The sequence below is a fragment of the Chiloscyllium punctatum genome, chromosome 4 (assembly GCF_047496795.1).
Source record: "Chiloscyllium punctatum isolate Juve2018m chromosome 4, sChiPun1.3, whole genome shotgun sequence".
In the NCBI taxonomy this organism is placed as follows: Eukaryota; Metazoa; Chordata; class Chondrichthyes; order Orectolobiformes; family Hemiscylliidae; genus Chiloscyllium; species Chiloscyllium punctatum.
The window spans coordinates 66,223,976-66,250,864 of record NC_092742.1 but is presented as its reverse complement, the minus strand read 5'-3'; the positions used below and the strand labels follow the sequence as shown (position 1 = coordinate 66,250,864).

Sequence of the window (26,889 nt, the reverse complement as noted above, 5' to 3'; positions counted from 1 at the left end):
TAGCAAGATATAGTGGCTTCAAATATTTCACCACTGACACAAAATGGGAAAATGTGTATTATACACAACATGCACTGCAGCAACTCACTGAGGCTCCTTCAACAGAAATTTCCAAACTCATAACTTCAACCACCTTTGGAGGAGAAATGCAGCAGATGTATGGAAGCATCGTCACCCACAAGTTATATCCAAGCCAGACAGAACTCTGACTTGGAAGCAGATTGTTATTCCTTCAATAACAGCACTGTAAAATGGTAAGACATAGGAGCAAAAGTTAGACTATTCAGCTCATTGAGTCTGCTCCACCATTCAATCGTGGCTGATACATTTCTCAACCCCATTCCCCTGCTTTCTCCCTATAACCCTTTATCCCCTTGACAATCAAGAACATATCTATCTCAGTCTTAAATACACTAAATGACCTAGTCTCCACAGCCCTCTGTGGCAACGAATTCCTTAGATTCACCACTTCTGGCTTTAGAATTTTCTCCTTATCTCTGTTCTAAAAGTTCTTCCCTTTACTCTCAGGCTGTGCCCTCCAGTCCTAGTCTCTCCTACCAATGGAAACATTTTCCCAACATCCACCCGTTATTGTGTACGTTTCAATTAGATCCCCCCTCATCCTTCTAAACTCCATTGAGAATAGAACCACAGTCCTCAAACGTTCCTCATAATGTAAGCTTTTCATTTCTGGGACCATTCTCATGAACCTCCTCTAAATACGCTCCAGAACCAGTACATCTTTCCTGCGATATGGGGCCCAAAACTGCATACAGTACTCCAAATGTGGTCTGACCAGAGCTTTATAGAACCTCAGAAGTACATCCCTGCTTTTATATTCAAGTCCTGTCAATATAAATGCATTTGCTGTCCTAATTACTGACTCAACCTGCAAGTTTACCTTGAGAGAATCCTAGACTAGAACTTCCAAGTCTCTTTGCACTTCAGACTTCTGAATTTTCTTCCCATTTAGAAAATGGTGTATACTTTATTCTTCCTACCAAAGAGCATGGCCTCACACTGTGTACCCCATCTGCCACTTCTTTGCCCACTCTCCTAACTTGTCCAAATCCTTCTGCAGCCTCCCCGCCTTCTCAATGCTATCTGTGCCTCTACCTATCATTGTATCATCTGCAAACTTAGTCAGAATGACCTCAGTTCCTTCATCTAGGTCTTTAAAGTATAAAGTGAAAAGTTGTGGTCCCAACACTGAGCCTTGCAGAACATCACTTGTCACCAGCTGGAATCCCAAGAAAGACCATTTTATCCCCAGTCTGTGCTTTTTTTCCAGCCAGCCAAGCATCTATCCATGCTAGCACCTTGCCTCTAACACCATGGAACATTATCTTACTCAGTAGCCTCCTGTGCGGCACTTTGTCAAAGGCCTTCTTTAAGTCCAGATAGATATCATCCATTGGCTCTCCTTGGTCTACCTGTACCAGGTCGATTGCTTTTGTTCAAGAAGACAAGTAATCAACACCTTAAGATGAATTGGAGATGGGCAACAAATATTGTCTAGCTAGCAACTTCCAGTTACCATTAAAGAATAAAAAAGAGTCCTAAAAAACAATGACAAGTCAGTCTTAGTCAGCAATGAGAAAAAAAAATGTGCCCAACACACAAAGGCAGTAGGCATTCTCAGTGCATAATGTCCCCACATGCATGACTTCAAACCTTTGCTAGCATTTGATTTGTAAGAGGTGGATGAAGATTCTTCTACACATACAAGGCAAAAGCAAAACGCTTAGAAAAAATACAAACCCAATACAAAGGAGAGTTGATAAAGGGCTCCAACAGTGACCTGTTAGAGTTACTGTAAGAGGTGAGCAGGGTATTCGAATTTATGTTATCCCATAACATTATTATGCCTCTTATCATATTTCAGTTTATGAACAAACCATTTATCCTTAGCAACCAAAGCCTGTTATTTATTGTAATGGTACTTTTTCTTGATTGTACTGTTAGCTTTATTATATTAATTACTTACTGACTCTCCCAATAACATAATTCTGGGTCTCTCCACATAATATTCTGCAATTCTTTGCCATTCCCTCAAAAATTCAGGTGAAAGTGGTGGTAAAATTCTGACACCATCCTGCACTTTTTCCTGACTTGCTTCTGATGCAGGAATTCCTTCATAGATAATTCTGGAATTAGAAAAACGTTAATTGTAACTTTACAATTTTAATTTGATACAGAAACAACAGTGTGAAGACATGGAGCACTGCAGAGCAAACAAATAATGCGTCTATTATGTGCAAGTAGGAAAATATATTTTTCTTTTATCATGATATTGTTGTTACACAATTTAATTAATAAGTAAATGCACATTATATATTCAGAAAAAACTTTATTAACTTTGAAAGTTAGACCTTATAAAGGTAAAATATATGCAAAGCATTAGATATGTTGGAGACCTGAAAAAGAAACATAATATTCTGGAGAAACTCAGCAGATCTGACACTATCTGTGAAGTAAGAAACAGAGGTAATGTTTTGAGTCCAATGTGACTTTTTCCAAACTCAGAGTTTCAGATTCAATGTTAACTATGTTTCTCTCTCCAGAGGTGCTCACAAATTTGATGAATTTCTTTGTCTGAATTATTAACACTGCAATCTCAAACAAATTTCTTTTAAAGTGATACAACAAGATCACTCATTATGACCCTTGAACATGCCATGTAAAACTTGATATCCTCAGCTCTCTGTCTTATGCTTTCAAACTTTTGAAGGAAGTTAATAAATCAGTAAAAAAAATTTGTCAACTTTAAACTGAACTCAAAAAGGCAATTGGCCAAACATTTTAGACAATTTTCTTAAGTTTCCATTGTTCAATATTGACCATTTGCATTTCAATGATAATTTCCCCGTGGTCTATGCAACATAGAAAGCATAGCGCTCCATACTGTACAATCATTTGTATTGGAAATGGATATGGATTTGCTGTCCAATGAGCTTTTGGTGAATTTCTGCAATGCAAATGCAGGTAGCACACTCACTTGCTTTTGAGTATCGGTGATAGAGAGAATGGAATTTTTGTAGATGTGGTGCACTCATCCAAGTAGGTGGGGAGTAAACATTCATACTCTGATTGGTCTCTTGTACACGGTGAATGGATTTTCAAGACATCAGTCATGAAAGCTTACATTGTTCGCTGTTACCTTGCTATCTTCTGTTGTTCAGAAGAAAAATCTTCATCTTTATACATGTATGATTCCTCTAGCTGAATTGATTCTGGAAGTTTACTACAGCCATGTCCTCTTCGGTTTGGAGTATAATACAATTTTGAAGCCAGTTGCAAATCAATGGGTAATACATGACTCAGCTCAGCAATGCAAAGGTGGTGGATATTCTGTTGCCCTCGATGTCTGCAATAAACAATCAAAGTAGTATGAGAAATTAATTCTTGGGAGTACATTTGACAAAAATCATCATTCCATGAACTGTGCAGAAACTTAGAAAAGTAATCGCTCATAGCTTTGGAAAAGAAGACACAAATTTGTACAGAGATACCACTTTTAAAAAGCCACATGTGTTCTGAAAATAAGGCACATCCGAAACAGTTGTAACAAAGATTGATATCAAATGAAATTTATCCTTTTTTAAATGAAACAACAAAATATCTTAGTGTGAAAAGTTGAAGAAAACCATTCATTTTTAAACATCCATCAGTTTACAACAATTCAGAAAAAAAAGTCTCTAACTATACAGCAAAAAAAGCCCCTCAGTTGCTAATCTAGATGTGTGAAAATGTATTCAGCAACTATTCTGATTTGTTAAGTAATAGTTTGTTCTGCATACACATGTATGCACTAAGGAATAGAATATTAGACATCAGTGTAAAAATGTACACAGGATGTCTAAAGCTTTGCCCCTGGTATTTCTTTTAGTTGATGCAGCACAAAATTTCCTTCCTGCTCTTTGATATATCTAACACTGAGCACTCTGTGTGGTTCAATTGGAAGAATTAGGTCACTACATGAGACAGACTTGTAAACACACTTTTTAAACTTGCTTTCTCTAAGAAAAACAACAATCCCACCATCTTCAATATATCCACATAACTGAAGTTTCTCATCCATGGAATTATCTACATTTTGTTAATGCCTTACATCCTTTGAAAAACTCAATGCTCAACTTCAGACACAATACACAACTGAAGCTGAAACAGTATTCAATAAAGATTCATCATTGCTTCCTTGCTTTACTACTCTCTGTTCAGGATTTCTATTCCTGGCACCCATTCTCACTGACAGGATAAAACGCAGGACAGGATCCTTCAAATGCTGGCAGTGAGATCTGATTTACAAGATGCATTCAGTTAAATTGCTGCCTTCAAAAGGCCAAAAGGTGGTCAAAAATCCACAACCAGTTGTCAGAGTTGGTGCTGAAAAGTACACATAGAAGCAGAAATAACCTCCATTCACAATACCTTACATGTGGAACAAATAAGGTAAGGTGCAGGGTCAGAAGCAATCAGACATGAAGAGGAAGGCCCCACAGTAATAGCCACTGCTGCATTTGTGGCTGGGTTTTGCAGCAGAGTCTTCCACATTGAATGGAGCCTATCCTCTGGTATCACCTGGTCTACTACTGGAAAGGCACCACTATTTTACTTGGACTTTGGTGAATAGGGCACAAGTTCACAATTTGCAAATAACACGAAACCTTGAAATATAGTTAACTGCGAGGAGGAAAACAATAGGCAGCTAGGCATAGACATGTGGAATGGACAGACAATGTCAATGAAATTTAATGCAGAGAAGTGGAAAATGATACATTCTGAAAGGAAGATCAGTAAGGTGATATAAACCAAAGGGTAGAATTTTCAAAGAACATAACAACTAGGTGCAGGAGTAGGCCGTATGGCCCATCCAGCCTACTCTGTCATTAAATAAGATCATGGCTGATCTTTTCATGGACTCAGCTCTACTTACCTGCCCGCTTACCATAACCCTTAATTCCTTTAATGTTTAAAAATCTGTCTATCTTTGCCTTAAAAGCAATGAACGAAGTTGCCTCAACTGCTTCACTGGCCAGGAAATTTCGCAGATTCAAAACCTCTTGAGTGAAGGAGCTCTTCCTCAACTCAGTCCTAAGTCTGCTCCCATTTATTTGAAGCTATGCCCCCTAGTTTTAGTTTCACCCACCAGTGAAAACAACCTCCCAGATTCTATCTATTCCCTTCATAATTTTATATGCTCCCAAAGATCACCCCCACTCCCACCCCATTCTTCTAATTCCCAATGAATATGGTCCAGCTGCTCATTCTCTCCTCATTATCCAAACCTCTCAATTCAGGAATCAACCGCGTGAACCTCCTCTGCATCCACTCTACTGCCGGTACATTCTTTCTCAAGTAAGGATACCTAAAAGTACAAAGTACTCCAGATATGGCCTCACCAGCTGCAGCATAACCTCTTTACTTTTAAACTCCATCCTTCTGGCAATGAAGAACAATATTCCATGTGCTTTCTTAAATACATGTTACATCTGCAAACCAACTTTTTGTAACTCACGCACAAAGACACCCAGGTCCCTCTGTACAGCAGCAGGCTGCAACTTTTCAAAATTTAATATTGTAGTCCATTTTGCTGTTCTTCCTAACAATGGATGACCGCATATTTACCAACATTGTACTTCATCTGCCAGATCTTTGCCATTCACTTAACCTAGCTTTATCTCTCTGCAGACTTTCAGTCTCCTCTACCATTCATTTTAATGTCACCTGCAAACTTTGACACATTAGACTTGGTCCTCAACTCTAAATCATCTATGTAAATTGTAAATAAAGGGTATACAGGATCAGAGAAAATATGAGTAAGTGTGCACAATTCATTAAAGTTGGTAGGGCAGGTAAAGAAGATAGAATCCTGGGCTTCATAAATAGAGGCAGCAGGTAGAATTTTCATTGGTTGATGGGGGCAGGCTCCCTAAAGGAAATGAGCCCAAAGACAGTAAAGAGAGAGAGAAAATGAGAGGAGACCACACTTAGCATAATGGGGAAACCAAAAGTCTTTTATAGGCAGATATATAATAAAACTGAGGTAGGAGGAGAGATGGGCACCAAAAAGGAGCTAAGCAAGAAGGCAAGAGGTAAGGTTGAGGTAGATACTATATGACTGACTTCTTAATTTTGTCATTTGCTCCCTTTTGCTCCTTCAACTTATTTTTCCCTGCTGGTTATCTCAATTCCTATTGCCACTGCCTCTAGTCATAACCATACTAAAGTAAATCTGCAATGGAATTCCAGAGAAAAGACACTAGTCTACAAATAAGTTGTACATAAAATCATACAAAAATACAATAGAAGTGGATATAATCCATTCAGGCCATCAAGTCGGCTTCACCATTCAATAAAATCATGGCAGATCTGTTTGTGTTTTGAATTCCACATTCCCATCTGCCTCCAATAACCTTTGATTCCCTTGCGTAACAAGAATCTATCCACCCTGTCTTAAAAATGATCTTATATTCCCCCATCTCCTGGGTCAGAGAGTTCCAAAGTCGCACCTCCCTCTCACGGAAAAAAAATCTCCTATTTCTATCCAAGAGAGTGATGTTCAATATTAAAATAGTGCCCCCTTCTAGTTCTGGATTCATTCATAAATGGAAACATCCTTTCCATCCTTTCCACATCCACCCTTTCAAGACTATTGTACCCTTCAATCATGTCATTCCCCAGTCTTCTAAATCCAGTGGAAACAAACCTAATCAGTCCAACCCATCTTCATGAAAAAACCCACTTATTCCAGGTATATAGTTAATCTCCTCCAATTGCCTCCAATGTATTTACATTTTTCCTTAAAGAGACAAAAACTGCACATATTATTAAGATGTGGTCTCACGAATACCTTGTAAAACTAAAGGTTAACATCCTTAATTTTATGTTCCATTTCTTTCATAATAAAGAAAAGCATTCCATTAGCCATTTTGATTCCATTCAGTACCTGAAAACTTTTTGTAACTCATGCACCTGTGTATTTTGTCTCATACTGTGGTTACTGTTAAGGGCAGAATTGTAGACCACTCCCACTAGTGACTTTTTTCTTCTATCATTCCTCATCTTCACCCAGACTGATTCTACATCATGATCTCCTGAACCAAGATTATTACAAACCTTTGCAATAAATGTGTTCCTTGATTGACAATGCTTTTCCTTCACCTTTGCCTAACATCCTTGAATGCCACATACTATTCAATATTTAGGATCTAATCCTTGTCATCATGAAGCCATGTTTCTCTAATGGCTATCAAATTGTATTTATTTACTTTGATGTGCAATATCAATTTTTTTTACATTGTTATAAATGCTACATTCATTCAGATACAGTCTTTAGTTGTTGTTATCTTTTAGCAGCTAATCTTGATAGTCAGTGCATTCCCATGTTTCATTTTTCTCTCTGTCCCTTCCTTCAATTCTCTGACCCTGATTTCCCAGATTACTATTTTCCTCTCTTACAGTGTCTCTGCCCTTTAATAAAACACATCTTTGCACAACTGATCCCTTACCCTCACTACTTAGTTTAATCTTTTCTTTACTTCCCTAATTACACAGACTCCAGCCCAGTTCAAGTGCAGACCATCCCAATGGTAAAATGGTCATTTATTCATTGCTGGTTCCAATGACCCACAAACTGGAATCTACTTCACCCACATCATTCTTTGAGCCACATATTCATCTCTCTAACTTTATGTACTGAATTCTAATTTGCATGTGGGTTAGTTAATGATCCAGAGACTAAAATCTTTGAAGATCTGCTTTTGAATTTTGTATCTAGCTTCTCATACACTCTATGCTGAAACTCCTTCCTAGCTCCACCTACATTGACCACAATCACTGGATCCTCCCCCTCCTGCTCCAAATTCCTTTACAATCCTGAGCACATACGCCACGCTGTGACACTAACAAGGCAATACAGCCATCTGAACTCTCATTCTTTACTTCAAAGAAAGGCATCAATCCACCTCACTACTTAGTAGAAAGTGAGGACTGCAGATGCTGGAGATCAGATCACTACACTCTTACCTAGTACTACATTCTTTGTCCATCATCCCACTTGAATGGCTTCCTGTACTCACAACATGCTCCCTGCAGCCTCTTCTCTTACACAAACAAGCTGAGAGAACATCAAAGCTAATGCGCAAAAGCAGAAGCTGACACTCATGTACTTTTGCTCTCTGGGTCCACTTACCTCAAGGCATTCTGATAATGAAATATAGGAAGATGGGAATACAAAATACAGAGAGCAGTAGATTCCTTGGGCTTAACCTTCCCACATTTTGATCATGTCACTTTCACAGAGTTTCATGGAGAGTTTCCCTCTGTCAGACCAGGCAGCTTTTCTCATACGTTTGTCCACTGGTGGCTTCATTAATTATGGATCCTCCATGATGTTCCTGTCAAACAATCTTGAGCTTAGCAGAGATGGAAGTCCTTTCTGGTGTCACAAATCCCATAATTAAAGAGCTGTAGGTTTGATATCCAGAAGTTTCATTACCTGGCTAGGTAATATCATCAGTGGCATCCTCCAAGTGAAGCAAAGCTGTTGTCTCCTGCTTTCTATTTATATCTTTCTCCTGGATGGGGTTCCTGGGGTTTGTGGTGATGTCATTTCCTGTTCGTTTTCTGAGGGGTTGATAGATGGCATCTAGATATATGTGCTTGTTTATGGCGTTGTGGTTGGAGTGCCAGGCCTCTAGGAATTCTCTGGCATGTCTTTGCTTAGCCTGTCCCAGGATAGATGTGTTGTCCCAGTCGAAATGGTGGGTTTTTTTTCCAAAACATTGATTTCCCTGCTCCGGATGATGCCTGACCTACTGTGATTTTCCAGCAACACACTCTGATCTCCAGCATCTTCAGACCTCACTGTCTTCTATGTAGTAACATGTCTGCTCCCTTGACTGTCTATTTTTACTAAATATGAAAAAAATACTTGGCTTGGTGACTGCACTAAATGGCTAAGTCAGGCAAAGATACTGTGTGTTCAACTAAGCACAAATGTGTGAGTACTAAGAAAGCAAGTTAAGAGCCTTGAGAAGCACCCTATTTCAATGCAAGAGATGGGTGTCTGGCCCTACATGCTAAGTGGGCTGACAGTGGCATTGCAATGTAAGGTGCACTATTGAGTGCATTGCTGAAGTACTGCTATGGTGATATAATGAGGCTGGTGCTTTGCTAATACTGACTTCTGTACACATGCCCATTGCATTTCCAGAAGTAGCAAATATTCATTTTGAAACTCTGTTCTGCAAGAATTGTTTATATGGTCACCAATCAGCATGTGAACAAACAAGTAATTGCTGACCAACATTAGGCCAGTTCTTTCCGTGAAGTACAAGATACCATAACTATTCTGAACTTATTTCTAAAAAGAAATAATATGTTGCATTCTAATTGTGCTTTTATGATATAAATTTCCCAGAATTTGGTAATCAACTTAAGAGAGAATTTAGGCTAGCCAATCTTACTATTTTGAAGGAGAACAGTTTGGATGCTGCCTGAACTGCTGTGCTCTTCCAGCACCACTAATCCAGAATCTTACTATTTTGTACATTTCATCACCCACTAACATTGTTTTGTATGTGGTCTGTTTGGCTATTATTTAACAATTCTCGGAAAAGCAGTTCAATTCCACATGAAAATTGCATGATAACCATTTATCAAAGCCACTTAGTCAAGCTATAGCATTAACATTGGCTACCATATAACACATACCACATAAAACTTTGTTTTGTAACAAAATCTAAATCTGTTAAAGTAACATTCTGTGGGTGGCTTAGTTGTCATTTTCTAAGCTCAGAGCATTCTTTCCCATCAGCCTATTCCAAATTCTCTCAAGATTTCTCTCACTCCTAATATTAAGGACAAATTTGAGTAAAATATTGTGCAATATTGGGTGATTATATGATATCACCATAAGTCAAAATCTGGGAACTCCTTCTGTCATCATATTCTGGAAGTGCCTTTAAAGGAATGCAGCAAACAGACTCAATAATTCTTTTCCAAGGGCGCTCTAGGAATAGCCAATAAATACCAGTCTTCATAATGATGTCCTTTTTCCAAACAGTAAAAAATAAATTGACAGTAAACCATTTTTGAGCATTTACTGCTCAGTTATTTGAGAATGCTATCTGTTTATGAATTGTCAGTAGTTCCATGTAAAGTCTGTCTTCCTTGTGCTACACTCCTTTCAGAGGCCTCAGTTGTTACAAAAGCTAATAATTAAATTTTGTTTAAACCTCAATAAAGATTGGAGAGAAAATGAGCAAGGTGTGGCCATTGCAGCTTGATACTTGTTCTAAAAGTACTATTGACACAGAGGAGTAAAATTAGGTGAGTTTCACATAAACCACATAAGTAGCTGGCACCAGACCAATTGGAGCCTAAATAGTGCCTGAATGAGTAATTATAGCAATTTAAACCCGTAGCTGAGGCAGCTAGAGTTGAAGTCTGTAAGTTATGATGACAGCAGAATTATAAGTAATTGTGGTGAATTTCCTCATTTCTATCTACAAGGAACTGAAGTACAAAGCTAAAAGCTTTTCAGACTGTCGCCTAGTATTATAATTACATGTAGTAAGATTCATAAACTATTTGCAGAGATTTCCATGTGAGAACCTCTCTGAAATGTAACACACATAATAATTGCATTGTACTTATTCATAGGGATCCGTGTGGCTACCACTGAGGCTTGTTGGTCAGGCTCTTCATCCTCAAGTAGGATTTTCTGGTCATCTGAAATTCTCTTTGTTAATCCAAATGAAGTTCCTTTTACATGAATTATATCAGAAACAGTGACCTAGAAATAAGGTAAAACATATGAAATATAATAATAACTGAAAATTGTTCTGTCAAGAATGAACCAAAAAAATTATATATTTAAAGTAATTACAAATGCAAATGAATTGTATTAATATTTTAACAATTTCAAAATGTAATCAGGCTGCAATGTCCAAACAAAATATAAAATATAACTTTTCTGCGAAGAAAAATGCCATGTGTTAATATATGATTTGTGTCCTTTACTATCTAAATTTTAAAATTCAATGAATTAACAGTTACTCTTGTTCACACATAGCCAGCTTGAAAAATACTGCTAAGGAAAGATTAGCAACTTGCACAACTCTTGAGTTGTTTATATCATTAACTGCTCAACATTTTGCCATTAATATTAATTTCCTTATCTGAAACTAAAGCATCTGGTGTCCTGCCTTCAGTTAATAAGTTAAAGTCAATGGTTAAAGTTTGAAAGATTAATACCAGAAACTTTAAAACAAAAGAACTGATGCCAAATAAATCATGACCAGGATATTTAGAATGGCAAGGTTTCCCATTCCAGCACTGGAAGAGTTGGTGGCAATATTGGCCATTCCCTGGTTGGGATGGGACATCCCACCCTCAGCCAGGATGATATCCAGCAACTACAGTGGACAGGAATGCATCTGCAAACAGTCCAATAATTATTGGGCGGCACGGTGGCACAGTGATTAGCACTGCTGCCTCATAGGCGACTGATTGTGTGGAATTTGCATGTTCTCCCCGTGTCTGCGTGGGTTTCCTCCGGGTGCTCCGGTTTCCTCCCACAATCCGAAGATGTGCAGGTCAGGTGAATTGGCCATGCTAAATTGCCCGTAGTGTTAGGTAAGGGGTAAATGTAGGGTTATGGGTGGGTTGCGCTTCGGCGGGTCGGTGTGGACTTGTTGGGCCGAAGGGCCTGTTTCCACACTGTAATGTAATGTAATCTAATCTAATCTAATCTAATCTAATCTGGTACTTCTGGAGTTTCAGGGCCAGTTAAGTAAGGAGATCTCATTTTGTTGATGGGTGAGTTTCAGAGGGCTATGCAGGGGGCGGGGATGGAGGTATTGGTAAAGAGGCAGAGTAGGGGACACTCTGCAGGCAGATTTCATAAGACTTCATGAATATTGAAAAGAGGTTACTGATGGAAGACCTTCCCTCAGTCCAAATCCCACTTTAGGCATGAGCAATGCCATTTTCCCATGAATTGACTTCTTCTTGCCAGTCTGAAATTTGAAGATGGGATGAAATGGTCTATAAATTGTAATGAATTGGTCACTTCAGGGCCTCAATTAGAACCAGGAAAAGTAGATTTCCCCAATCCCCTAAAATTCAAGGTTTGCGTAAAGATTTGTAGCTTGGGTGCCAGTTGTCACAGTTATGGGTATGTTCACCGAACTGGGAAGTTGATTTGAAGATAATTCGTCCCCTGTCTAGGTGACATCTTCTGTGCTTTCCAGCCTCCTGTGAAATGCTGCTGTACTTTGTCTTCTGGAATTCATTTGGTCCCGTTCCTGCTACTTCCGGTTGCTGTTTCCAGTTGTTTGTTGCAGTGGCCAGTATATTGGGTCTCGATCTTTGTTGATGGAGTGCGTGGATGAACACCAAGCTACTGGAAATTCTCCAGCTGTCCTCTGTTTGGCTTGTCCTACATTCATTGCATTGTCCCAGTTGAATTTGTGGTCCTTCTCGTCTATGTGTGTGCCTACAAGGGAGAGCTGATTGTCACGTTTAGTGGCTAGTTGATGTTCATGGATGTGGATTGTTAATTGTCTGCCTGTTTGACTTATATAGGGTTTTGTGCAGTCTCTGCATGGAATCTTGTAAATTACATTTGTCTTGCACATGATGGGTATAGAGCCTTTTGTTCTGGTGAGTTGTTGTCTGTGTGTGGTTGTCGGTTTACGGGCTGTCATGAATCCCAGTGGTCAGAGACATCTGGCTGTGAGTTCCAAAACATTTTTTAATGTCAGGAAGTGTTGCTTGTGAGTTAGGTCATGGCATGTTCTCAATGCGTTGTTTGTCTGTTAGGCATCTGCGGTGAAGTTGTGGGGATATCAATTCTTGGTGAATACAGAGAAACCTCGATTATCCTAACGAGATGGACGGGCACTGTTTCATTCAGATAATAAATTATTCGGTTAATCAATTAAATGCCTTTCCTCTGGGGCTCGGAGTTTTTTTAAGTCTGCTCCCCATTCAGGAGACGAGGCAGCTGCACACCACACGCGAGCCCCCAACCCCAATACCGCCCCCCCCCTCCCCTGCTGCTCCCCAACCCTGTCCAACAACAAGAATGCTGCTGCTGCCCTTGTGCGGTAAGTCTCCAAATAGCGCGCGCACACACACACACACACACACACACACACACACACACACATATACACACACACACATACACACACACACACCTTTTCACTGTAACTTTTTGATTATCTGGGGAAGGGGGGGTTTAGGGTACAACCCTGTGTAGAACTCCACGGAAAGTGTGGGGAGAGAGAAAGGGCAGGAGGTCAGTCATTTGGAAACGGTGCCTATTTAATCACTGCAAACTAAAGACATGATCAGTGTTGGAAACACATGTAATGTTTCTATCAGGACCTCGAGATCTCCTTCAGATAATCCAATATCCGGATAATTGATATTCGGATAATCGAGGTTCCTCTGTACTCTGTAGAGGTGTTCTTCTTCCTCCCTTTGTTACTGAGGTAGTGCTGCAGTGTTTTGTAGCCCTTTTGAACAGGATCCTAATGCATCTTCTCTTATGTGTGTTTGGGTGTTTGCTGTTGTAATTCAGGACCTGGTCAGTGTGTGTGGCTTTCCTGTACACTTTTGTGGTGCATTCACCATTCCATGTTCTTTCTACCATCATATCCAGGAATGGGAGTTGGTTTTGGTTTCCTCCTCCGTCGTAAATCTGATCCCTGTGAGTATGTTGATAATCCAGTGTGTGTTCTCGATTTCTGTTCTCTTAATGACAATGAAAGTGCCGTCCACGTATCTGATTGCAGGTAGTTTGGAACAGGTGCTGATGGGAAGGCCTTCTGAGGGATTCAATGAGCCTACCCAATGGCAAACTCACCAGTGGAAGGTAAATTTCTGCTCATACTATAAACATGCCTCAAAAAACAGTGGTAATTATTTTTCAAAGTCAGATCATATTGCTCAATGAAACAAAATAGTTCCTTCAAAACCAGGGATGTTTGAGAAATTAAACACAGAGCCAAACAGATTTCTGAAATGTATTGATATGAATGATATGCAATTTATGTTTTAAGCTAACATATCCAAATATATAATATTCTGTACACCTAAGTAATATTTCTATAAGTCCTAGACTAATATATTTCAATGATGAACTACATCATAATTTCTTACAGTGCTTAGTTTGATAGTCCAACATTTCCTGGAGTGAGATATCTCACGATATAGCCCATCAGATTTTTTTTTTCACTCAGCCCTCAGCTCAAAAACTTTTGCCATGGAATATGATTGGAAATGTGAACAGATAGCACCAGGCAAATTTAATGGGACAACAGAATATGAAATTAATAGAAACAAGAATCCATCTAATCAAAGAAATGGAAATAAAGATTGAGAAAGAGAGGGAATTAAAGTGAGCAAGGAAGAAAAATGAATAATGTTAAATTTTAAATTTCTCTGTTAAGAACAAACCCAAACCAATGGTGATTAGTTTGTTTAACAATTGATTTGTAAAGGCAACAATTTCTCAAGACTTAATGGGGAGGTTGATAGCAAAATGCAATTTTCATGAGGCTAATGGTATGTGATACAAATCATCCAGACATTTGTAGTAATTTGCGACTCAGGTTAACTCTCCCTCACACAAATTACTGGACAATTTAAACATGAACAATTACGTGCCCAATAAATTCTCTATATTTTTCCAGTAGACTCTGGGCTGTTATTTCAGCTTACTAAAATCTGTCCACCAAAAGAGGCCTTCATAGTCTTCTACTATTTCACAAGCTTTTTTACAATGCAACAACTTTATTGATCAGTAATACACTGGCGAAATATTTTGCTTTATACACTACAGAATTTTGTTTTCATTTAATCATGGAACGTGGGTGTCACTGGCTAGGACAGTATTAATTGCCCATGTTTAGATGCCTTTGTGTAAGTGGGTGTGTGCTATATTCTTGAACTACTGTAGTCCATTTGTTGTAAGTACACCCTCTGTTAGTGCTGCTGGGAGGGATTTCTAGGGTTTCGATGCAGCAACACTGAAGGAATGGTGATATATTTCCAAGTCTGGATGGTGAGCAACTTGGAGGGAAATTTGCAGCTGGTGTTGTTTCTTGTTGGAGATGGCTAAAAGAATGCTTTCTCATGATTTCACCAGATCTTCCCACTGGTGTAGGAGAACTTTACTGGAAGATTACTGTAATTATTGGAACCAGGTGGACCTTGTTGATGACAAGATTCTCGATTGGGTTGTTAACCTGGGACAATCAGGAAAACCCTGGCTGACCAATATAAATAGAAGATTAGAATCTCCTCAGACGAGGACTGACTTGGAGCTGGCTGGCACGAGGTACTGTGCACTAGTAAATAAAGGGTGACTTGGTGACAGGATTCTGGCCTCTGTGCAGTTATTTCAGTGGCTATGGGGGAAACTAGGTTGTGCCTGAAGAACATTAACTTGCAACAGTCATCTTGGAGTCTAAAGTCAAGGAAATCTCAGAGCTCAAAATGGATGCAGCCTCAATACCATTACTGCTGGAAGAAGAAGAGGAAACTCTCCGAGGATGCTCCAACTGCAAGAGACAGGAGATGATCCAGTACTCAGTCCTAGTTGGAGGAACCAGACCTGGGGCAAAAACGTTGCAGGAAAAGCTACAAGAGAAAGCCCAGGCCTACATCCCTGGATTTATGGGGCAAGGATGTAATGATGGAACCAGGTAGACCTTGTTGACTATGAGGTGCTTGATTGCGGTTGTTAACCTGGGCCAATCAGGAAAGCCCAGGAGGACCAATATAACCAGGAGATCTCCCTCCAATTCTATTTGTTGTTTAATCCCTGCCCTACCCTCATTTGTTTGATCGCTTAGGCATCGCCCTTTGTTGAGAATGGCATTGCTTGTCACTGGCCACTTGGGCGTTTTTCATATCTTCCTGGTGGTGGAAATTGAATAAAGATTCGTGCACTTTGTGTCTTTCACTGTGTCTCACACCTGCGCACACACACACACCATGGGTGCTGGGGAAAAAATAAGCACTACCGCAGCTAGGCGGTAGTGTGGGGAAAAAAAAAATATATATAACCAGGAGATCTCCCTCCAATTCTATTTGTTGTTTAATCCCTGCCCTACCCTCATTTGTTTGATCGCTTCGGCATCGCCCTTTGTTGAGAATGGCATTGCTTGTCACTGGCCACTTGGGCGTTTTTCATATCTTCCTGGTGGTGGAAATTGAATAAAGATTCGTGCACTTTGTGTCTTTCACTGTGTCTCACATCTACACACACACACACACACACACACCATGGGTGCTGGGAAAAATATAAGCACTACCGCAGTTAGGCGGTAGTGTGGGGGTTAAAGAAAGAAAAATAAAATAAAATAAAAATATATATATATATAACCAGGAGATCTCCCTCCAATTCTATTTGTTGTTTAATCCCTGCCCTACCCTCATTTGTTTGATCACTTAGGCATTGCCCTTTGTTGAGAATGGCATTGCTTGTCACTGGCCACTTGGGTGTTTCTTTTCTTCCTATGAGTGGAATGTGAATAAAGATTTCTGCAATTGCTATTCTTCACTGTGTCCTACACCTGCACACACACTACAGGAGTACTGGGGAATAAATATGTACTACCGCTGTTCAGTGGTAGTGTGGAGGTTTTATAGATATAGATATAGATCGATGTAACCAGGAAATTTTAATCTCCTTAGTTCAGGCAACTGACTCTGAGCTGGCTGGCTACAGTCAATGTACTGTGCACAAGTAAATAAAGGATGACTTGGTGATGGTATACTGACCTATGTACAATTATTTCAATCACTAATACAAATGTCTTCATGTGTTACTTAAATGTACTTGCTTAAAACATCAATGTCCCCAGTTCTTAAGAGTGATCATTTACAGCAGGCAGCCTCCAAATTGACCAGCTGCGAGCCTGCCATCTGGGAACAGCAGGAGGTGCTGTTGATGCTGCCATCCCAATCAGAGGGCAGAAGCTCTGAATCCTCAGCAAGCCCACTCAGAGAGATGACCACTGCTGAGGAACATCAGTGACCACAAGGTACCAACAGTAAAACAAAAATAAAAACTTCAGGGGCTGAGAGTCAGGCAGAAAACCATCCCCAACCACGCTCAGGGTACTTTACATCACATTCCTTATTCCTTCAAGGAGTAAGCAGTTGAATTGGGTTAGAGAAGACAGGAACCATTTCATGGTAAATAAGGAAACAGGATTCTCCCAGGAAGCTGTAAGCAACATTGCCATCTGTTCTTCTCAGATATGCAGTAAGGTAAAGTCATTGCTCTACATTCTGTGTTATATATCTTCACCAATGAATTGTCTGAAAGTATGGCAGCTGCAGTTACATAGCTTGCAGTCTTTGGGATAGACTGCCATTGTCAATGGGGAAGGTGGGGTATTGAATGGTTATCCCTGGCTTCCATAAACAGTTGTAGAGCAGGCCACAATGCACTTTCACCCAGTACCTTATGGTAGCAGGTTACAAATGGATGATGCAAGCTACACTTCTAAGCAAATTTAAAGCCAAATTTTGACAGCCCTTGAAAGGTGCACTGTAACTAAAAAAACTCAAATGGAAATTACAATTTTAAGTTGAAATGTGGTTTTAGAAGCTAATGATGCACTCCAGACCCTACAGCACCCATCAGCTATGAACAAGCTGTGGACACCATACACCCCAGTGTGAGCTGTGTAGTCACACTGCTTAAATGGAAATTGAAGGTAGAGGCTGAAAATTGATTTATCTCTGGACTCCTTATTCCTGGAGTGGCCCCTCAGTTAGCCATACATTCCAAACAACAACTTCACTCCCTTTCAGAAAAGATAATACTTATTCCTTTTACTTTGGTTGTAGCCTTCTCAAAATCAAATGCTCATTGCAAATTTAACTTTTGAATCAAGGTGCTGACAGAATTTGCAACTATTGTAGTTCCAATCTCTCTCTTTGAACCAGGATAACCCTTCCCATTTTTCAATCCCTATTTTTCCAATGACCTTTCAGAGAATGTTAAGTGATGATTTGAGACAACAGTTTAAAATAATGAGTCTACGCAGTAGATAGAGATAAATTGTTTGCATTGGCAGATGAGATCCAAAATCAGAGGACAAAGATTTAAGTTAATTGACAAAAGAACAAAAGACAGCATGAGAAACATTTTCTTAAAAACAAATGGTAAGGAACTGGAATACACTGACTGAGAGGGTGGCAGAGACAAATGGGGCTTTCAAAAGGGCAAAGAACCTGAAGATTTAAAAATGGGCAGGCTACAGGGAAAATGGTAGAAGCTTTTGTTACAGCAGTGTGTACCATCCAGAAATAGCACAACAATGGCTCACCAAGGCTTCTCCAACAGCATCTCTCAAACCTCCTACTTCTACCATCTCAAAGCATAAGAAAACAGTTCACCAACAATGTCTCCTGCAATTAGGGATGGGCAATAAATGCTGTCCAGCAGGCAATTCCATGGATGAATAAAAATAAAAATTAGGACAAGTTATACAGTTCTTGCAAAGAGTTGCTACCATCTCTGTGCTGTAACTATTCAACGATGGAATAAGCCAGCTATACAGACTAACTAGGATTTCTTAGGCTGAAGTAACTACTAGAATTGAGAAGAGACCTTGGATGACAGTTCCTCAGGTCTGCCACTCACCCAGATGCCCTGCTGAAGGGCCCATGGTGCTACACTGAGGTGAGTTCTCTAAAGGACAGCAGGATGAGCATAACCTCTCCAACTAAGCAGGAGTGGATGAAAAAAAAATGGAGCACATTCAACAGAGGGAGTATAGTCCCTCCAACATGGAAGAGGTGGGTACTGCAGATGCTGGAGATTAGAGTCAAGTTTAGAATGGTGCTAGAAAAGCACAGCAGGTCAGGCAGCATCTGTGGAGCAGGAAAATCGATATTTTGGTCAAAATGAATCTGATGAAGTTTTTCCTGCTCCTCGGATGCTACCTGACCTGCTGTGCTTTCCCTCCAACATGGAGTTAGGTGCCAGAGGAGAATATAGGTCCCAGAAATTAAAACTGGTTTTAATCCTTATATTTTCTGGGTAACTATCCCTAAAATAAATCAGAATCTTCCAAAGCTCTGACCTGAGCTTAGAGGTAGAGAAGTTTAATGAGGGTTCCAGACTTGCTGTCAGAAGTTTAAACAACTCAAGTAATTTCCTCATTGTCTGTATACCAAGACTTCTAGGAGATCCCAAGGCACATCTTTCATGCTACATCTAGTCTCCATCTTTCCACAGAATAGACGATCTGGACCTGTATCGCTTTATCTCACATCGAATCCTCTCGGTGCCCTAAACTTCTAATTTAAACTTAAAATAACACTTTCAAAAAAAATGACTTAATGATGAACAAGAGCATATACAGAAATGTTAAAATTATATATTGGCAAAAGAAGCAATTGAGACAAAAAGTAATATTTTTACACAGAGGAAGTTTATGATCTTGAATATTTTGCCTGAAAGTGTGGCAGAGGAAAATTACATTGTGGCCTTCAAAAGAGAACAGAATAATTATTGGAAGAGAAAGAATTTGCAGAGCTATGGTTAAAAACACAGGGCAGTGGGACTAGGGGAATTGTTTGTGCAAAAGGCTGGTGTTATAACCATTTTATGATTCAACGTAGAATGGTTTTTAAACCTACCTTTCCAGATAATTCAAGAATCTTTTCTACTTCCTCATTGGTGAGAGTATCCTGAAATCTGTCTGGAACCGCAAAAGAAGTTTGTCTGGAAGGTGTCAGTTCCAGTGCGGAAGTAAGTGCTGACGAAGATTTTGGCCTTTCCTCTGTTTCTGGGGATATCACTGGACTTAGCACAGTGCTGCCCAAAGCCTTTATGGTTCCTTCCTCCTTTTGGATTTTCTGTTTGATAAATTGTAGATAAATTGTTTAACACTTAAAAGGAAATTTTATGAATAGTTGGAAATCCTTGCACAGTTCATAACATAAATTTTGACAGATGCACTGAAGAGGCAGCTGGAGACTAAAGCTGAACAATTGCCCTCCCACTGTTCACCTTCAATTCCATGGTTTTAATTTTAGTCCAACACTTCTTTATTGAAGGATCTTTTAATTCAATGTATTTATTTCTCCCCCAACTATTTCGTAAATCACTTTAGAACATACCATTAATTCCTTAAGAAAATGAAACTACTCTACTTCTCTTTAGCCACCTTCTAAGATGCATTCAATATACAGCTAAAGATTTTTCCCATAACGATGGTGTGTGCAATTCTTCCCTCTCTGGACATTGTGAGAAGAGTAACAGGAAGAGAAAAAAGAATTGCCCAGGAGAGAAACTTAACCACTTCTTTCCATCTGAGCAATTCTGTGTTCAAACAGAGGGTCAATAGACAATATAATTGACTTGCTAGCAAATAAAACCCATTGTGGTCATTAATTGCCACTGAAAAGGCCTTAACTCACCACCTTCTTGACCACCTACAATGCAGTGAGAAAGGTGGCTAGTTTCTTGACTGGGAAACTGCCTGCAAAGTTGGAGGGGTGGCTTCAAATTGCCCCAACCAGGACAGGCAGGAGGGCATACTGAAGTGGCGACAGTGAACACGTGGATGGTTTCTGTAGGCAATTAACTTAGTCTTGCCTCTGACACTAGTGATCCAATTTCACCATCCTCCCCCGCAATTCATAATCTGCAAGAAGGAAAGCTCTTTGCTGCTTGTACCCCTTGAGCCATAGGCTTTGAACAGGGGACTTCAGCAACCAGGAGCTAGCAGTTTCTAGCCACTCGTGTTGAGGCCTGTGACTCAGCTCATCTGCCGGCTCTTAATGAACTGTATGGTGGCTGGTCCAGTGAGTTTTCTTGCCAGTGGAGGTGACATGTTTAGTTCTTTATGCTCACCATCATAATTAGAAAATATACAGGAAAGTTCTACCCAAAAGGAACAAGAGTAAATTATCTAACTCGTTGCATCTGTTCCACCTTTTGTAAAGAGATCACGATTGATCTGCAACTTAACTCTGTGTTCTAGTCTTGTTCCCATATCTCTTAGCATTTTATGGATAACAAAAGTGTAATCAATTTCAAATTTAAAATTCACAATCTCATAACATTGTAGAAACACTGACATTTTCAAACAACAGTTCCAATGCCTCAACAGCTTGAGGAAGCCCAGCAATAATCGCTCCAAATTCTGATCGATTGAACCTGGCTCTAGTGCAATCACAGCCATTGCCATCATGATTACGTGAGCCCCTCAGAGAGAGCTGCTCCAAGTAGCTCATGACATTCAAAGTCTCCTCAAAATTTCTCCAAGTCACTGCTGCTCTATAATTCCCCACTCTCTCATGCTCATGCTCCAGATCATCACAACATCCTCTTGGCCAAAATTCTGAAATGAAAGACCTCACTCACAAAAAAAACTCATAATACCTCAGCAGTCTTTTAAGGAGGTCCAAGGCGACATTAAGGACTGCAGGCTAATTTTAACCTTAGCTAACTTCACATGCAGCTCTGCCCCCTGCAGGACATGCAGCCAGTCAGCATTTAAGCTGGTCTGTAACAGCAAGCAGGAGATGATCAAGCAGCACAAAGTTTTCATGCTGTCTGTATCATTTCGACAGTGTAGGTAATCACATCATGTCACAAATTACTACAAGCAAGTCACATGCAATTTTTAGCCTAAAATTCCAAAGATCCACTTTCTAGATTCCCTCAATGCCATAGGATGCCATTTGAACCACTCTACACACTATTTAATCTATTAAGAATCATTTTTATTCACCTTTTGAATCTCCTTCCCCCATCTATGGGGCACAGCGCCAACTGACGTGACCTGACTGAAACATAATCTTACTAGGTATAGGATCACAATAAAATCCCATATATCAACAATTTGTTTATAAAATCCAGCCATGCAATTTGTGAATGTTTGTCAGTTTTACTGTCACCTTTCATAAACTATGGATTATTCCTTCATTTTTAAATTGAAAATAAAATGCTATCAAACAACTGTATTTGTTTTATATAAGAAAATATGCCGTTAAATAGTACCTTGTCTCTGTGCTTTCGAGGTGTCCACTGAGAATCTGTCAGTGAAGCCTTCCCTTCAGATTGCAGCGATACCATATCACTCTCCTGTTTCTGCTCAGCTGTGATTTCCATCATCTCCTTTAAAATAAAGCATTTTTTTGACTGACCAGTATTTTAAAATTAATCTGATGTGCATACCTATAATGTAACAATAGTTCTTCAGATACCAAACACTAGAGGGCAGAAATGTCCCTATCACTAATGCTCAAGATTTATGAAAATACTATTTCTGGATTAATTAAAAATTGAAGTTTATTTTCAATTCTTAAACCTCAGATGTGTATTTAAACACATGAAAATTAAGTTACAGAAATGGCAATCCAGAAACACTTAATTAAAGATCATGCAAAAGCAAAAACGCTAGATGCTTGCAGGAATATTCTGATTGATGTGTACCTGGCTAAAGTATACAGAGTGAGTACAACATGCCATCACTCAATTCCTTCTTTGACCTTGGAGGTCCTATTACCAGCCACTCTGATATGAGTAAGGGTCCCTGATAGCCTGCCACAACTCACCAGTCAACCTCCTCAATCTCCCTTCCCTTTCCCACATCCCATCTCCACCAAAACCACCAGTTCCTCCACTACTATCAATGCTATTTGAAGTAATCTACATTGCACATTCAAGGTGAGGTGCTTTTGACTTTCATTTATTGTTATAGAGTGAGTAGAAATATCATATACTATTTTGTTGGAGGGCCTCTCAAAGGTTGTTGGATTGAGAAGGAGGTTGTTGGTCACTTTTAAAGGAATTCAGTGAAGTTTAAAGACCTATGAGCAAGGATACGCTAATAAGTGTGGAGCTCATACTTATAATTCCTCTTGGGTTTCAACAGGACACCGACTGCAAAAGGGAACCTCTGCCCTAAGGGAAGAAGAGAGCTCTCAAAAGAAGACTATAGTCCCCAAAATATTCAAAGAACTTTTTTTTCTACTCCAGCATCAACCAGCAGCATTTTCTGAGGCACCTAGCTGCAACTTTCACAAACCAGATCTCTAGTCACAGATTAAAGTGAGAATGGCGCTGCCAACTCTGTTGAAAATTACCACATCTCTCAATTTTCATGCAGTTCAGTGACATTGTCAACATCACAGAACTGTTACAGCACAGAACGAAGGCATAAAATTCATTGTTTCCATGCCAGCGCTCCGATTGAGCAATTCAAATAACACCATTCCCCTGCTTTCTTCCTGTATTCTTGCACAATCTTCCTTTTTTGAAAATAATCCAAACCAGCCCATGCCACACTCTCAGGCAACACTTTCCAGATCTAAACCCACTTTCTGAATAAAAACATTCTGTCTTTTATCTTCATTGCTTCTTTTACCAATGATCTTAAACCTACATCCTCCTGATCGCAATCCCTCTACCAATGAGGACTTTATTTTCCTAATCTACACTGGCTGGACTCCTGATTTTGAACACCTCTGGCAAATCTCCTCTGAACCTTTTCTTCTTTAAGGAAATAAGTCCCAGCTTCTCCAATTTATCTATATTATGCAAGTTCTTCATTCCTGGATCCAAAAGTATAACACTGCAGATGCTGGAAATTTGAAATAAGAGCGGAGAAAGCTGAAAACTTTCAACAGGTCAGGCAATATCTGTGGAGAGAAATTGAGTTAATGTTTCACATCTGCTTCAGAATTCTATTGATGCAGCATGGCCTGTTGAAATTTCAGTTTGTTTTGTTCTTTTTTTCAACTCTTGGAACGACTCTCATGAATCTTTTCAGCATCCTTCCTACACCTTTATATCTTTTCCAGTGTGTTGTGACTGAAGCTGGACTAAACCAGTACTTTATACAAACGTAACAAAACCTCTATGCTTTTGTAGCTCATGCCCCTATTAATAAAGCTGAGGATCATGTATGAATTGTTAATCATGATTGACCAAAGTCTTTTATATAAATAGCCATTTTTTTTTCTTTTATGCAATTAGTGTATCTTCTTTAGTTAAAAGCAATTTGACAGTTTTGAGTACATACATTAAGTAACCAACTACAACAGTAACCAAATTGCAAATTTAAAACTTATGGTCTATCAAGCAAAGTTTCAATCTGGAATGAAACTTGTTGGGTGTTTTCATCAGCTGCGATCATAACAATAGCATCAGCATTACACTCATCAATCCTTTTGTTTGCCTCTTGAAAATAGATCCCTTTAAAGAGTTAAACAAGATTTGATCTTAACATTCTGACTTTCCTTAATTAACCAACATTTGCCCAAGTGATTTGTCATGAATTATTGTTTTTAGAAGCTTCCCCACTGTCAAGAGTTAAATTGACTGGCCTGTAATTGCTGGGCTTACCTGCACACCCTTTTGGGAACAAGAGTGTAATATTTGTAATACACATGTCTTCTCACATCATTCCCAAATCTAAGGAAAACTGGAAAATTATGACCTTTGCAATTTCCTCTTCACTTTCCTCAGTATCCCTGAATGCACTGGATGGGGTCCTGGTGTTTTATTAGTTTAAAATATGGACATCTGTCCAAGATCTCCTCCTTATCACTTTTAAACCCTTCAATTTAAGGACCAAAATCTGCTGTCCTCACCTGTCTAACTATATGTGGCTCCAGACTCATGGCAAGGTGGCTGACTCTATATGCTCTCTGAAATGGTCCCACAAGCCATTCATCTCAAAGGCATTTATGGAATAGAAAACAAAATTTGGCCTTTCCAACAATGTCCACATCGCATGAAAGAATAAAGTAAAATTATCTCAATCATTTCACCTTTTAAATATACCTGGATAAGATTTTCTTCCTTGATAAGGGCAGATGCAAAGTATTCCTGTAATACCTGATGGTTCCATGTGTAAATCCTCTTTTTGGTCCTTCTACTATTTATGTGTAACATTCCCTCTAAGCTGTACAGTTGTGTGTATGCACAGATACTCCAATTCTGACTCGCTGCTGTGCTCAGATCTTGGAGGCTATTATCTATTTCTTTATTTTTCTACTATTTTTTGAAGTAATGCTTAAATTTTTAACTCACATTTCTCTTACTATTTAGTACCTTTTTTTGTACTTAGGTACCTAAACAGCAGCTAGGATACTTTTGTTCTGCACAGTCAATCATTCTCACCATGTTTGACACATCATAATGAACCAGAGCTGCCCACTCCGTTGCTGCTGCTACCTGCTTTATCTAAGCTCATGACACCCCTCCACCAGACAACCACAAATGCTCATTCAGAGCCACGTTCCCACCAAAACAAAGGCTTTTTTTTGGTGGGGGGGGGGTGCAGTGTCCAGCAATACTCACCAAAGAATGGCTTCAAATTTAAGATGACCTGCTGTGTTCGACACAATTTGGTTCGCATATGGGATTTGAGTACATTAGTACCGAAGATGGTACCATCTGTGGTGACATTATACACTTTTCACTGTACTCCTGTACTCCTTGTACTTCTGTACTCCTGTACTTCTGTACCCCTGTACTCCTGTACCCCTGTACTCCTGTACTTCTGTACTCCTGTACCCCTATACTCCTGTACTCCTGTACCCCTGTACTCCTGTACTTCTGTACTCCTGTACTCCTGTACTCCTGCACCCCTGTACTCCTGCACCCCTGTACTCCTGTACCCCTGTACTTCTGTACCCCTGTACTCCTGTACTTCTGTACTCCTGTACTCCTGTACCCCTGTACTCCTGTACTTCTGTACTCCTGTACTCCTGTACCCATGTACTCCTGTACCCATGTACTCCTGTATTCCTGTACTCCTGTACTCACTGTACTCCTGTACTCCTGTACTCCTGTACCCCTGGACTCCTGTACTTCTGTACTCCTGTACTCCTGTACTTCTGTACTCCTGTATCCCTGTACTTCTGTACTCCTGTACTCCTGCACCCCTGTACTCCTGTACCCATGTACTTCTCTACCCCTGTACTTCTGTACTCCTGTACTTCTGTACCCCTGTACTCCTGTACCCCTGTACTCCTGTACTCCTGTACCCCTGTACTCCTGTACCCTTGTACTCCTGTACCCCTATACTCCTGTACTCCTGTACTCCTGTACCCCTGTACTCCTGTATTTCTGTACTCCTGTAGTCCTGCACCCCTGTACTCCTGTACCCATGTACTTCTGTACCTCTGTACTTCTGTACTCCTGTACACCTGTACTCCTATACTCCTGTACCCCTGTACTCCTGTACCCCTGTACTCCTGTACTCCTGTACCCCTGTACTCCTGTACTCCTGTACCCCTGTACTCCAGTACTTCTGTACTCATGTACTTCTGTACCCCTGTACTCCAAAACTCCTGTACTCCTATACCCCTGTACTCCAGTACTTCTGTACTCCTGTACTTCTGTACTTCTGTACTTCTGTACTTGAGTTCACGTGACAATAAAATCTAAATTCTAAATCTAATCAATTTGCATATAACAAACTTCCAAAGGGCAAAGAACAAAGAACAGTAACAGGTCCTTCAGCTCTCCAAGACCACGCCAACACATGATGCCTTTCTAAGCTAAAAATATTTTTGCCTCTACGCAGTCCAGTCTGTTTCCTGCCTATGCATATTTCTGTCAAGATGCCTCTTAAACATTGTTCTGGTATCAGATTCCATCACCTCTTTTGTTAACACATTCCAGGCACTTACTACTTTACGTAAAAGCTTGCCTCTCACACCTAATGGTGGCTGAGTGGTTAACTGAGCGCCAGGGACATGGATTCAATCCCAGCCTTGGGTGACTGTCTGTGTGGAGGTTGCACATTCTCCCCGCGTCTGCATGGGTTCCCTCTGGTTTCCTCCCACAGTCCAAAGATGTGCAGGTTAGATGAATTAGCC

At 39.8% G+C, this 26,889-nt stretch overlaps 1 protein-coding gene across 1 annotated transcript in view; it reads right to left on the bottom strand.

Annotated features, from left to right (window-relative positions):
* The window catches only part of ttc6 (tetratricopeptide repeat domain 6), a 230,399-nt gene that overhangs the window by 157,534 nt on the left and 45,976 nt on the right, over window positions 1-26,889 (bottom strand). The window contains exons 2-6 of the mRNA XM_072567883.1: window positions 22,055-22,171; window positions 19,684-19,902; window positions 10,659-10,801; window positions 3,161-3,367; window positions 1,988-2,147 (exon numbers count right to left, since the gene is read on the bottom strand). Coding sequence (XP_072423984.1) covers window positions 1,988-2,147; window positions 3,161-3,367; window positions 10,659-10,801; window positions 19,684-19,902; window positions 22,055-22,168 — 843 coding nt within the window. The 5' untranslated portion in view covers window positions 22,169-22,171. The remainder of the gene's footprint in view (window positions 1-1,987; window positions 2,148-3,160; window positions 3,368-10,658; window positions 10,802-19,683; window positions 19,903-22,054; window positions 22,172-26,889) is intronic.